Source organism: Diabrotica undecimpunctata, chromosome 4 (assembly GCF_040954645.1).
Source record: "Diabrotica undecimpunctata isolate CICGRU chromosome 4, icDiaUnde3, whole genome shotgun sequence".
NCBI classification, from domain to species: domain Eukaryota; kingdom Metazoa; phylum Arthropoda; class Insecta; order Coleoptera; family Chrysomelidae; genus Diabrotica; species Diabrotica undecimpunctata.
In genome coordinates this window covers 131,888,053-131,901,691 of record NC_092806.1, presented here as the reverse complement: position 1 = coordinate 131,901,691, position 13,639 = coordinate 131,888,053, and the positions used below count along the sequence as shown (strand labels likewise).

At 32.7% G+C, this 13,639-nt stretch overlaps 1 protein-coding gene across 1 annotated transcript in view; it reads left to right on the top strand.

Annotated features, from left to right (window-relative positions):
- LOC140440053 (homeobox protein unc-4-like) overlaps positions 1-13,639 on the top strand; it is a 147,667-nt gene that overhangs the window by 98,606 nt on the left and 35,422 nt on the right. Inside the window, exon 2 of the mRNA XM_072530299.1 lies at positions 2,065-2,249. Within this exon, the coding sequence (XP_072386400.1) occupies positions 2,065-2,249 (185 nt within the window). The remainder of the gene's footprint in view (positions 1-2,064; positions 2,250-13,639) is intronic.

Genomic DNA, 13,639 nt, shown 5'->3' with positions numbered 1-13,639 from the left:
GGATTTGCTAATTTGCATTAGCGAAATTTTAGTTTTCACATACAAATATACAAAAACAAAAATGGTATGAGTTGTACTTTTTATTACTAGTGAGTATGTACATTAACTAAAGTTTACGCTTTAATTGTGACATTTGCTTGTGGATTATTAAATTATTTGGTCAAAATATTATAAATCTTTATTGATTCTATATTTTTGTATAGCCATAATACATTTGCATCCTTTTATCATTTATAATTAATGGCGTGGACAGCGATAAATAAGGATAAAGGATTAAAAGGTATCCAAGCAGGCGTTATTGAATATTTTCAATATAGTGGGTTTTAAAGTGTAACATTTTTCAAGATGTCAAGTCAAGTCGTCAAGTCAAGTCTAGTCATTAGCTCAGGCTGGTGGCTCTCTGTTCAGAACACACACTTCTTCTTTTAGGGGCACCAGTCCAGATGTTAAGTTAAAGTAACTTCAATAGAGTCAGTAAAGTAAATAGGGAGAAAAACCGATATGTGTGCTACCCCTACAGTTAGGTGGCCTGACCACAGTCAATAAAAACAGAGGGTGTTCCATTACCCAGTGCACCGAAAGTAACTTTCAGATTATAAGCCTCCTCACGTAAGTCACACGATGAGGAGGAGGGAGCAAAAGCCTGAGGGTCAGATAGGTACCACTTCAATTGCGAAGTGTGACCGGTTTGATCTTCGGACATGTGGATCCCACTTTACAATGGTATACACATGTTCCTTAGGGGCATGGTTGATCTCATGGTTTAAGAAAAACTGGCTCTAGGACGAAGAAGAATATCATGGCTTGCTAACCTGAGAGCATGGTATATAAAGACCTCAACACAGCTATTCCGTATAGCAACCAACAAAGTCATTATAGCCAGAAAGATTGCTAACGTTCGGAACACACAGGCACCCTAAGAAGAAGGATGTCCTTTTTCCTGTTTGAGATTGAATCTTCCAGGGGTTTTGTGCTTAAAAACTCTTCTCGTTGTAGTTTTACAACTTCAAACTCAGGCTTTTTCACTTTTACAATTTTAATGATGTATTAGTTACCAGGCACATTGATGAGCCCATGTTTCATATCGAATTCATTATCATTGGAAAGAAATGAGTGCCATGGTATCATAAATTTTAAATCAATTGTTTCACATCGTATAGAGAGTCTTAAACAAGTTTCAGTAGAGTAAGACTAAGCTAAAACCAATTTATTTTAAATATTTGATTATATCGTCCGCTTTTAGCATACATCAAAATATTGTTTTATGGGATTTAGGTCTGGTAAAAACTTATTGAACCAATATTTCAGCGATTTAAATACCTGTCGTTCTTAAAGCACTAGGTTGAGTCAGATAATGAGAAATGTTTTTGGTAAGCAGGATCTTGGGCCGTCACCTCCGTTTCAATTTGGTCGACAGAACAGTTTTGTTATAATCAGATGAAGTAAGTATCACCCTGTAAAAAAATATACGAAATTAGGTGTTTACTGCACTAGCTCTGGCCTTTCTGTGATATTTTAACCAATATCAAACACTTTGAGTAGGAATCCTAAACAAAACTATAACAACATATTTGCCTTTGTCAAATTCGTCTGGCTACCACTCTTTATTTGATCCAGATGAAATATCCATTACATAATATAACTAGCCCACAAAAATAATGTGTAAAAAACTGCCAAAAGTTCTAACTAAATGGTTTAAAGCACGTCAACAAAGAACTGTACACAATAAACAAACACTACCTGGTCTTAGTTAAGTACTATTCTGAAAGAAAATAATAATCTGTCACTAAACACTAAAACTTGTGGCTGCCTAGCGGATATTATCTGAACTAGAACTTACACTGCTTATTATTATACTGAAATATTACCAAGTGTACTTGGTCCACTTGTTTTCTGAACTCTTCAAATATAAAAATTTAAAATATTTTATAGCCTTTTAAATTGCATTTATACAATTGACATCTCTACAATTTGTAGCTTCTGCAGTTTTTTTTGTGTTTTGGTTAACACAATATTAAATAAATATATTTTTAATACAATTTTAAAAGTGATTATTTGCTTCAGGTGCTGGAAGTAGTGGAGAAGCCGATTCTGAAAGTGCGGCGTCGAAAAGGAGACGAAGTAGGACGAATTTCAATAGTTGGCAACTGGAAGAATTGGAAAGGGCATTTATTGCTAGTCATTACCCCGATGTCTTCATGAGAGAGGCTCTCGCCATGAGGCTCGATTTAAAAGAAAGCAGAGTAGCTGTAAGTTGATCTTTTTATACTGCAATTTAATCTGACTAACTGTACGACTTAATAATTAAACCTATTATTCGTCAATATATTGAAAAATCAAAGAGAAGCATAACAACTTAAAACAAGAATATTTATATTATGAGTAATGTCTGTTTTCACTTATGGTGCATCATTTATACAAGGGATAAAAGTGCAAAAGTTCAAACATCAAGAGAAAGAAAAATATTACAAAACCGAACAGAAATGAATCGTAAAGAACTGTTTTTTTTTTATTTAATTAATGGCTTTGGATAACTTGATTCATTCAGCTACGATATACTTAAATTTGTTAATAATGTATTGACCTATTGTATTTGTGTTAACAAAATAGTACTTCGCCGAGAGGTAAACTAAAAATATACTGTAAACATCAGTATCACAAGAATCAGTAGATTGATAAGAAACCATACTTTTATTCATTACATTCAGGGCCCTGACAACTTAAAGTGAATATTTAGTACCAACTAGAGATTACATAATATAGGGATACTCTTTACGCTAAGGTGCCTTTCATAGCGACTTTATTACAACACAAGACAGGCAACGGTACCTAAATTAAATCTATGAAGATAGGCTTTCACAGTAGCATGCTTAACAAGGCGTCTAACATACATTGAATATACTCTTATATTGGGATGACTTCTTACAGCATGTATAAAGGTTGTTACTTTTGTTACAGTAAGCATTCCATTGCATTTTCCAGTTTTCTTTTAATTCTTATTTATGCAGTGAGACTAAATCACTTCTATAAAGCCAACTCATTTCTAATCCTTTTGAAGCCTCTGCTTTAACCAAATAATCTGCTTTGGTGTTACCCGAGATACCAGCATATTCATTTGCCCAAATGAAAAAGACGAAATTATTTCTTTTTAAAAGTAACTTTTGTTAATTTTCTAACATTTTGATGATAATACTGTTTTTGTATATTATATACTTATGCGAATTATCTAAAGCAGACAACGCAGATTTTGAATCCGACAGGATTACTATTTGTTGATCAGACATTTTCTTCTGAATAGTCCATTCCAGAGCACCAACATTGTTGCGGAATAAATTGAACATTGTTGGTCTAATTTAAACATAATGTGTTCTTGATTATTTTGGACATATACAGCACAACCAACTCCTAAAATGAATTTTGACCCATCTGTGAAAATCCTATATGGCTTAAAGAACTGTTCAAAGTAAGACAAAGCAAGCGGTTAAACTTAATGGAAATTTGCAATTTATACTATTTAACACAATGATGGAATATGCAAGTTGAAGAAATTTTGCCTACTAATTTGTCCAACGTGAAAGACAGTACGTACTTGGCTATTTACGTAGGTACTCGATATGGACTCAAAGTGATAAACAATTTTTTTCGGAGTTTATAAACAAAGCAATCAATAGTAATTTGGTCTTTAAACGAAATATTATTAAAGTTGTTTGACTATCAAAAAAGTTACTTTGATCTTCCCAGGAGGTATCGTTTACGATTTTCCAAATTCCTCTTAGAGACTTTTTGATAAAAAAACTAAATATTTTAAGCATTGTAGTTAGCACAAGTAGTTGTTTAGCTTCTTCTTCTTCTTCTTCTTTGGCTTTTCCCATTATGAGTTCGCCGTTTTCGTCCTCCACAGCACTCTATTCTCCCAGTCACCTTCTCTGAGGTCTCTATCTATCATAGCATTTCCGACGTATGTTTTCCATCTTGTAGCATGTCTTTCTCTCCGTCTTCTTCCCGGCGGGTCCCAGTTTAATATTATTTTTGGCCACCTATGCTCTGGCATTCTTTGTACATGCCCGTACCACTGCAGGGCTCTGTTTTCCAACTTTTTTGTAATTGATCATTTTACTTCCATTCTGTTTCATATTTCCTCCGTTCTCATTCTATTTGCTCTTGTGATTTGTAGACATCTTCTCATAAAGTCCAGTTCAACTGTTCTTATTTTATTTAGTATTGTTGTTGTCATTGGCCCTACTTCCGCTCCATATAGTGTAATATTCATCACTATGCTTTGACAGATCCTTTTTTGTTTTCTTTGGTTAGAGTGTTGTTCCATATCACTCCATGAAGTGCTCTTGTGGCTTGTTTTCCCCCGTGCTATTTTCATTTCTATATCTTTCATACAAGTACCATCTCGGCTAATCATTTACCCTAAATACTTAAAAGCCTTACAACTCTTAATAGTCTGTTCTTCTAAACGTAAGTTAAAATCTGCAACCTCGGGTCCAATACATAAGTATTCGGTCTTGCACATATTTATCTTGAGTCTCCAAATTTCATATTCTTCCTTTAATTTCCTTATCATTTATTCCATATCCTCCCTGTCTTGAGCAAAAATGACTTGATCATCTGCGAAAAGTAGTGAATGTAATATATTCTCTTGTACTGGTATGCCCATTGTTCCGTTAAAAAGTGTAGGTGAGAGACCACATCCCTGTTTGAGGCCTTTTGTTGCGGTGATTGTTTTTGTTATTTCATTACCTAACTTTATTTGCCTTTGTGTTTCTTTATACAGTCTTTGTGTTATATTCACCCATTTCTCTCTAACGCGCATTCTTCTCATTGCTTCCCATAGTTGTTTCCTGGGCACGCTATCGTATGCTTTCTCTAAGTCGATAACGGTCATATGTGTTTCAATGTTTTTTTCTTTGTTCTTTTCAATCACCTGTCTCATAATGAATATATTATCTAAACATGATCTGGCTTTTCGGAATCCGGATTGTTCTTCGCTATAATGGTCCATGTGTTGTTCTAGTTTTTCTTTTATAACTAATAAAAAGATTCTTGCTATTGAAGGCATTACACTGAGCCCTCTGTAGTTATTTGGTGACCTTTTGTCACCTTTTTTGAAAATGGAGGACATGTATGATAAATTCCACTCATCGGGAATCTTGTCTCCTGCTTCGATTTTATTGAACAACATTCGTATAAAGGATACTATCCTTGCGCCTTCATATTTCAGCAGTTCCATTTTTATGTTCCCTGGTCCTAGTGCTTTATTGTTTTTGGATTTCTTTAGTGCTTTATTAATTTAGTTGTTTAGCTTCCTTACAAAAGGTTCTCAATACATAATTACATCTTTTAATCTTTAATAAACAATTGTTTAGCTTCCTATTTAGAAGATTGCTCGCTGCTTGCATAATTCTTTCGTTTTTATTTAGCAGTTTGACCTTTAAACGACATCATAAACTCCCAATAGACTAGTCCACTACTCCCATCTTATTTATTCTCCTACACAAGTTAAGTTATAGTGATTTATTGTTTCGAGTTTTAAATCTCTTTTCTTTGGAACTATATATTCTTCTTAAAAGCATAGATTCTCTAACTTTTTTTAAAGGCTTTCTTGACCTCTGCAGCTACAGCTCTTCTGATCTTAGGTGGCTATTTCTGCGACGGAGTAGATTTTAGGGACGGTTAGGTCTAAGGCACCCAATAATGATATGATTTATCTCATTTAGAATAGTGTAAACTTGGAAAGTGTGGGTTGAGCGTCTCCAGACTGAAGCTGCTGAGAAACTTAACGCAAACGCTGAGGAGCGAAGAAGAGGTATTTTATTGTTGGCTATTGTTCTAATTCCTGACCAAATCAACACTACTTTAAACTTTTTGTCAGCTTCCTTATTATTTAGATAGAAAGCATTTACTTGTGTTTTTGACGGGTTTGGTGTCAGGTGGTTTCGTTCATAGTAACCTTTAAGTATATCTATTGATCTTGAAAGTTTGCCCTTCACCTATGTAAATGATCTTTGTTCTGCAGCGACGGCTGTGTCATCTACATATATGATACATGTTGAATACCAGGGGAGCCAGCACACTACCCTGAGCTAATCCATTCTTCTGGGTTCTCCAGCGGCTCTTTTGACTTTAGGGTGTTATATAAAATGGATCTGCAGTATACTTCGTATTAAGTTGGTTAATTATATGTCTTTTGATACTAGGATTACACTTTGGAGACCAGTCTTTTATGGTTTACGGTTTTATTTATTTATAGTTATCAACTTTCTTTCAAAGCCATCTTCAATATGTTGGGTCAGATTGAAAATATGGCCACAGCAGGATCGGCCAGTATAAAAAACAGCTTACTTTTGGATCAAAGTTTCATTTATTGTTGGTTGTACGCGATTTAGGATCATACACTCCATGCTGTTGAAAAGGTGGCATAGCAATGATATTAGGCGATAACTTTAGCTTCCGATTGATCTTTTCGTGGTTTGAGTAGAACGACGACATGAGATTTCCTTCGTAGTTTCTGGGCCTTTGTGAAAAGCAAGTATACAATTGTTGATTAATTTCAGTATCAATTGATTTGTGACTGGGCCAAGCTGTTTGATCAGTTCTTATGTCGTCAGGACCAGCAGCTTTGTTAATAGAGGTAAGACTAGCTTATGATTAAAAAGCAACTCAAGAACAAAGAAGACGAATGTTGTAAAAGATCTCAAAACTAGACACGTATTAAAGATTAGAAAAGTTTAAAAGTAAAAAGAACGGGTGGAGAACGTCATAAAATATGTGGTGTCCCTGAATATATGATATTCACTTATTTACAAAGGTGTAAAATCCTATAAAATCCATTTATAAATGGAGCTACTGTCAAGTTTAAATATTGTTTATAAGACACACAAAGGAATATAAATTCATTACCAAATTTACATTTGCTAATAAAAAATTAATTATCTTCTCATAAATAAGTTAAAAGAAGTCAGTTCTAGTCATAGACGTCCCAGAATAATTAACGATAGTAAAGAGTTTAATGCACGTATGAGCAATCAAAAGGCACTATTATCGTTATAGCTACGAAGATGGCATAATATGCAAAATGTAGAGTTGCTGATAGTGATCCCATAAAAGATAAAAATAACTGGAGATAGGCCAGTAAAAGAAAAAAAATCTTATACAAGCTAGAAGGAATAGAGAAACTGGGATGAATATTTCCAGAGAATCCTGTCGCAAATATATCCACAAAAGCGGTCTTAGTTTTTGTAAGGTATATTTGATAGGTTCTTCTTTGCGATATAAATTGTCTATATTTTTTTTTAAATAAGCAGGCCAAAGAAAACTTATTGCTGATGAAAACTGAAAAAGGAATCGTTACATTTGGGTTAAATCAAAACTTTCGTGGACCAAACATAACTGGAACAAAGTTGTCTATAGCGATGAAAGCAAATGTCTGTGTGGGAGATTATCGAAAGCGTGTGATTCGGAAAAATACGTGATTCGAGAAGCATTCCATAAGGATTTTCTCAAAAGAATTGTAAAGGTTCTACAGGGCATCAAGGCCTGGGGTTACATTTCAGCCAAACGGTTGGGAACTTAACATTTTATTAAGATCATAGTAAACGTAGCCAAATATCAAGGTATCCTTGAATATTCGTTTCTACCAAGTGCCAGAGTATATACCCCCCTAGTAAGGTAACTCCCATAGAAAGTTTTGGTAGAGAGTTTCTAGCGCCAAATACGGACGGGCCGAAACTAATTTCATTTGGCGGCAAATTCGAAACGTAGGTTCTGAATTTTAGGCGGCAAATTCAAAAAATATGCTCTGAATTTTAGGCGCCAAAATTCAAAAAGTATGCTTTTAATGGAAAGTAAATATAGTCATAAAATAAGAAATAAAAACTTATTCTATGCCAAAAAATATATTCTCTCTGTCCAAAAATGCATAATATCTGATACAGAGAGAGTATATATATATATATATATATATATATATATATATATATATATATATATATATATATATATATACAGTAGTACAGGAAAGTTTTTATTTAATATTTTATGATTAACATCTGATCTGTTTGCCGTTACATTCACAAAGTAAAGTCCCAAAAACAACAATATAATACAAAGACATCCTAACACTTCATCTTCCTCCTTATTCCTTGAGCCCTTGTTAAGGTGTGGGTGGAAACACTCTAAATATTGTTAGCTTGCTGTCTCGATTGGCTGCAATTCTGTACCAGATGGACAAGTTCATCGAGGCATTTTTCCACCAATCTTCATTTAATCGTCCCATCGTGTTGGAGATCTTCCTTTTGGTATACAAATATAGATACCTCTATATTTGTATATCAAAACCATACCATACCTTCTAAAATGCTCTGCCTTAAAGTACCATCTGTAGATAATAACGTGTAAACTAATCACAAATTAGCATGTAACTCCATGTAACTATTGCTCAGAAGTAGAAGATCTATGAAAATCTAAAATAATAAAATATTATTAAAATTAAGAATGTATGACTTTTTTTATAAAATAAAGCCAATTTTAGGAATGCAATTATAAGAAGATTATTTTTTATAAAATAAGGCAACTTTTCGGAATGCAATGATAAGAGTTAAGAGTTTTAATGATTTTAAAAAATATATAATATATAAATATAACACTAATGTTGGTTAAGATTTAAAGGTAATTTAACTACAAAAACAAAATGTACAAAATAGTATCGAGTTTGTATTTATTAACAAAAGTTTGGTATAATTAGGTGCTGTTCTTACCTGGTGCTTGTAAAAATAAACTCCTAATCCTCAGAATGTTTAATAGCCATTTGTCCAACTTTAACTTTTACCCATCAAAAAAAAAAATTCTTTTGATTGGGAATATTATACCACTTTGGTAATGTACCTTCTTTTTTTTTAGCAGTGTTTATTAGATATATAAAAATGTATGTATACTGTTTTTATCGCCTTTTTCTAAAATTTGGGATACGATGTTTTTATAACGCCATTTGCAATTTTCAAAGGCGTGGATTACAATGTTGCCACTAACACAATTTTTTGGTGGATACTCATAATTCTATAGAAATAAGTTATTGTAAATTTAAGTGGTGATTTTAGTAGAATTTGAAACATTATTTTTTTTTTGAAAACATATAGTATAATCATTATTTGGGTAAATATGCAAAACTAATGAAACCATGGCAACAGCACTTACATCAACGTCATAAGTCTTTTGCTATGTTATACCCCCCACCTAACGTGACTAGTAACGCCGCCGCCATTACGAACGGATGGGCCCATGCAAATCACTCTCCCCGCCCGTCCTATTCCACTTATGCTACTATTGGGTCTATATTGTGACCAAGTGCGGCAAAATTATACTCATCCGGATATTTTATCTTGCAGCCTCATGCCATACAACTAAATCTACCAAAAAATGGATGGGATAACATGACATTAAAGTTTTGTCACATCCTTTTAGCAGCCCGGATCTTAATCCAATAGAAACACTGGGGCACACAATAAAACAACTCCTAAGAAATAACCCTCAGCGTACTTTGTCACAACTACGTGCTAAATTTCAAGAAACTGTGAAGGTCTAGTTGATACAATCGCTAATAGAGTTTATGCTGTTATTCAAACTAAGGGCGACGTTACCCCTTATTTTTATTTTAATTTGTTAAAATCCTCTTGTTCAAATATTCAGTTGTCAGCATTTTTTGGCTATCAAACAATTAATTAAATAGTAATCAACATAAAATATATAATTAAACTGTAAAAATAATTCCATACATCATAAAAAATGTTGTTAATTTTATATTTACAGTTAAAATAATGAAATTTCGGTAAAGTAGTATTTTATTCGCAAAATAACTGCTTGTTCCAAACAATCAATCAAACAATTAATTAGATAGTAATAAACATAAAATATATAATTAAACTGTAAAAATAATTCCAGACATCATAAAAATGTTGTTAATTTCATATTTACAATTAAAAAAAAATTAAAATAAAATAATTTCGGTAAACTGGGATTTTATTCGCAAAATAACTGCTTGTTCCAACAAATAGTTGTTACGCCTCATATATACAATCACTTTACAAAGTTCTTCGCCGTTTTCTGATTTCCACTTTTCATTGGTATCATCGATTATTCAGAAGGTACTCTTCTATTGCCCTCGCTTTTATAATCTTGTCGACTTCTTCTCTGCTTTCTGCCCTTCTTGCGTCTTACCTGTGGTATCCAGTTTATTACTTTTTGGGATTTTGTTGTCATCTATTCTTTGTAAGTGCCTGTATCATCTTAGATAGTTTGATTCTGATGCTCTCTGTTATTCTATGTTTAACTCTTAAGATTTCTTTTATTTCTTACTCTGTCTAGCAGCCGCCCTTATCCAAGAATCCATTTATGTTGCTTCCAAAGTCTTTGTGGCATCCATTCCAAAAAAAAGAAGCTCGGAAAGTTATCTTTTCCACTTAAACGCAAAACAAATATTTTTTAAAGGAGTCATATTCTTTTCCTGATAAAAACTATTTACATAAACACCATATAAATCTAACATACTGTTAAAAGAATATTCTGAATATAATTTTTGTGTCTTGCTACGCCAATAGTGGAAGGGAAGTTTAGGTAAAGTCTCAAAAAATTGTTCCAAACATTTATGATTTTCTGTATACCTATTGTTTACCATGTTCTTGGTACATTTATTATGCCCGTACCATGATTTCTTGAATTCTCTCATTTCTTACTCTGTCTAGTGGCAGATCCCTTATCTGGTAGTCCATTTCTGTTGCTTCCAAAGTCTTTGTGGCTTCCATTTTAAAAAAATGGAGCTCGGAAAGTTTTCTCTTCCACTTAAACGTAAAACAAATATTGCATTGGTCTTTTTTCGGTGTATATAAAGCGAAATTATTCTCCTTGAATCGTTTTAAGAAGACGTTGCGAGCCTAAGGTGTTATATTCTTTTCCTGACAAAAACTATTGACATAAACACCATATAAATCTAACATACTGTTAAAAAAATATTCTAAATACAATTTTTGTGGCTCGCTACGGTAATAGTGAAAGGGAATCTTAGTCAGTCATACCACAAGGACTATTATCCACCGAATAGTAAACAGTTTAGTAATCTTTATCTATACCCAGTTCACAATTTGTCGATAGCTCACTACAAGTTTAACCCTAATTAGAAAACTAAAATACAGAGAGAATAGGTAATACGATATAATAGTAAAAATCAACTTGAAACTGACGGTTTAAGATGTTTTCGACTAACCCATCTTGTATCTGAAGGAATACAATACCTTATAATCCTATTACGAGGGTATTTTGAATGGTTACAGATGTGTTACACCAGTGTCGTAGAGTATATGATTGAAACATTTTTTTGAACTAAATAAATATATTTTTTAAATTGTACTTATGTAAATTGTATTTTTTAATAAAACTTCTTTATTTTATTCAAAAATAAAAAGTTTCTTGCAATTTGTAAAAGATACATTTATTTAATTAAGGGCAAGGCGCCAAATGTCGCCTGGCATAATTTCCAATGTGTTTTAAATGTATCCATTATTTTCGAATCCGTAGAAAACTAATAAATATTTTTGAAAAATTTAAACGCAGAATGAAAGATTACATTATTACTGAGGGCAGAAAGTCCCTGAAAACTTCTACAATGTTTATTTTAATATGTTATGTAACAGAGGTGAAAATAAAAGAGAAAATGTAGTATAATTTTTAATTGAAAATATTGCATGCAAAAGAAACTTTTTATTTATTCTAATAAATATTTCATTCTGCCTTTAAATTTTTCAAAAATGCTGTTTAGTTTTCTCAGGATTTGAAAAAAAAATGGATACATTTAAAACACATTGAACATTTTGACAGGCGACATTATAATTACGATTAGAAAACTATTCAAATTCAAAATAAATAGGATCAACTTCGGAATCCGAGTCATCTTGAGGGTTAATAATTAGCGGTTGTGTCTCTACGGTCGCATCAATTATGTTATCAAGATCCCACATTTTTTGTTCTTCTTCTATTACATGCCTTACTGCATCTTTCCAGTTTTGTTCTGTAATATATTGTAAAGACTCGTATAACAATTCACGTACAGCTTGTATTTTATATAACGTATTTTTTCTAGCCACATAACTTTTCATTTGTGCCCAAATGAGTTCAATTGGATTTATTTCGCAGTGGTAGGGTGGAAGTCTAAGGACTGTAATGTTTCGCCTTTCCGCCATTTTGTCAACTACGTATTCCTTGAACTTAGATTTGTGTTGCCGGGCAATTTTTAGAAGTTCTGCTTTTACCATTCCATCTTCGTAAGGCAGATACTTATTCCGCAGCCAGTCAAGAATATCCTGTTTCTTCCACGCAGTCGTTGGAAGTCTTTCTACTAGTCGTGAATGATAAGGTGCACTATCTAATACTATAATTGAATTTGGTGGTATGTGTTCAATCATTTGCTCAAAATACTCTTCGAAAACATCAGCTGTCATCTCCTCGTGATAGTCTTTTGTGCTTTTGGAATGAAATTCCAACAAACCATCCTTAACAAATCCTTTTTCACTGCCAATGTGAGAAATTATTATATATATATATATATATATATATATATATATATATATATATATATATATATATATATATATATATATATATATATATATGAGGCAAATCCGGGTCGTCTCTAACTTCTTGTAAAATTTTGTTTAGGTTTGGTATTTCTTTTTTGAAAAAAAATCCATGAATTTTCCTTCGAATACCATTTTTGGCAAATTCATCAATTTCAATAGGCTTTTTCCCTCTCTTTAAGTGTTCGTTTGTGTTTGGGTTAGCTATACCGTGTTTTTTTCTTTCTGATAGGAACCTATATATAGTTGACTCTCCTACGTCAGTCATGTTGGCACAACTTTCGACTATGTTGCGAACAGTGTTTGTGGGATTCTGAGAAACCAGAGCATCGTGAACATTCAGGACAATAGTCTTCTCTCTTGGTGAATAGACAGACTTACTGACTGTACGCAACAGTACCGGTGTAAAACTTGATGATGTTGATGATGAAGCCATCACAAATAATCCAACAAAACAAGCACGAGCGAAAGGTACGTATATGTTCGTAGGTATATGGAATAAAAAATCACTCACGCACTGCATATAATTCGCAAAAGAAATATTCGAGACGCTAATTACTGCCGTAGACGCGGACACACCGACGAGCCGTAAATTACATGCGATCAAAAACGTACTAAACAAAAAAATTGTTTTCGTTCGTAATAACTTCACCCTTTTAAGTTAAGTTTCGAATATAAACTGAACAAACGAGGCACGTGGCCAAAGCATACCCATTATATTATTAAAAATCTGGGGAATTCCATCCTAATTATCTTGCAACGAATAGTACCTTCGGATATGAATTCCAGGTTTTCTAGTAAAGTGATTAAACGCGAAGATTAGTATTAAAATATCCAAAGAGATAAGGTATTCTTATTTACAAAATTGTTAATGGTTAAATTCTTATTTTTATTAATATAATATAATTACATAACATTAGCCGTGAAAGTTTTAATTGTTTTTTTGCTAAATATATTAGTATTAAAATATTATTAATATTATATATATATATATATATATATATATATAA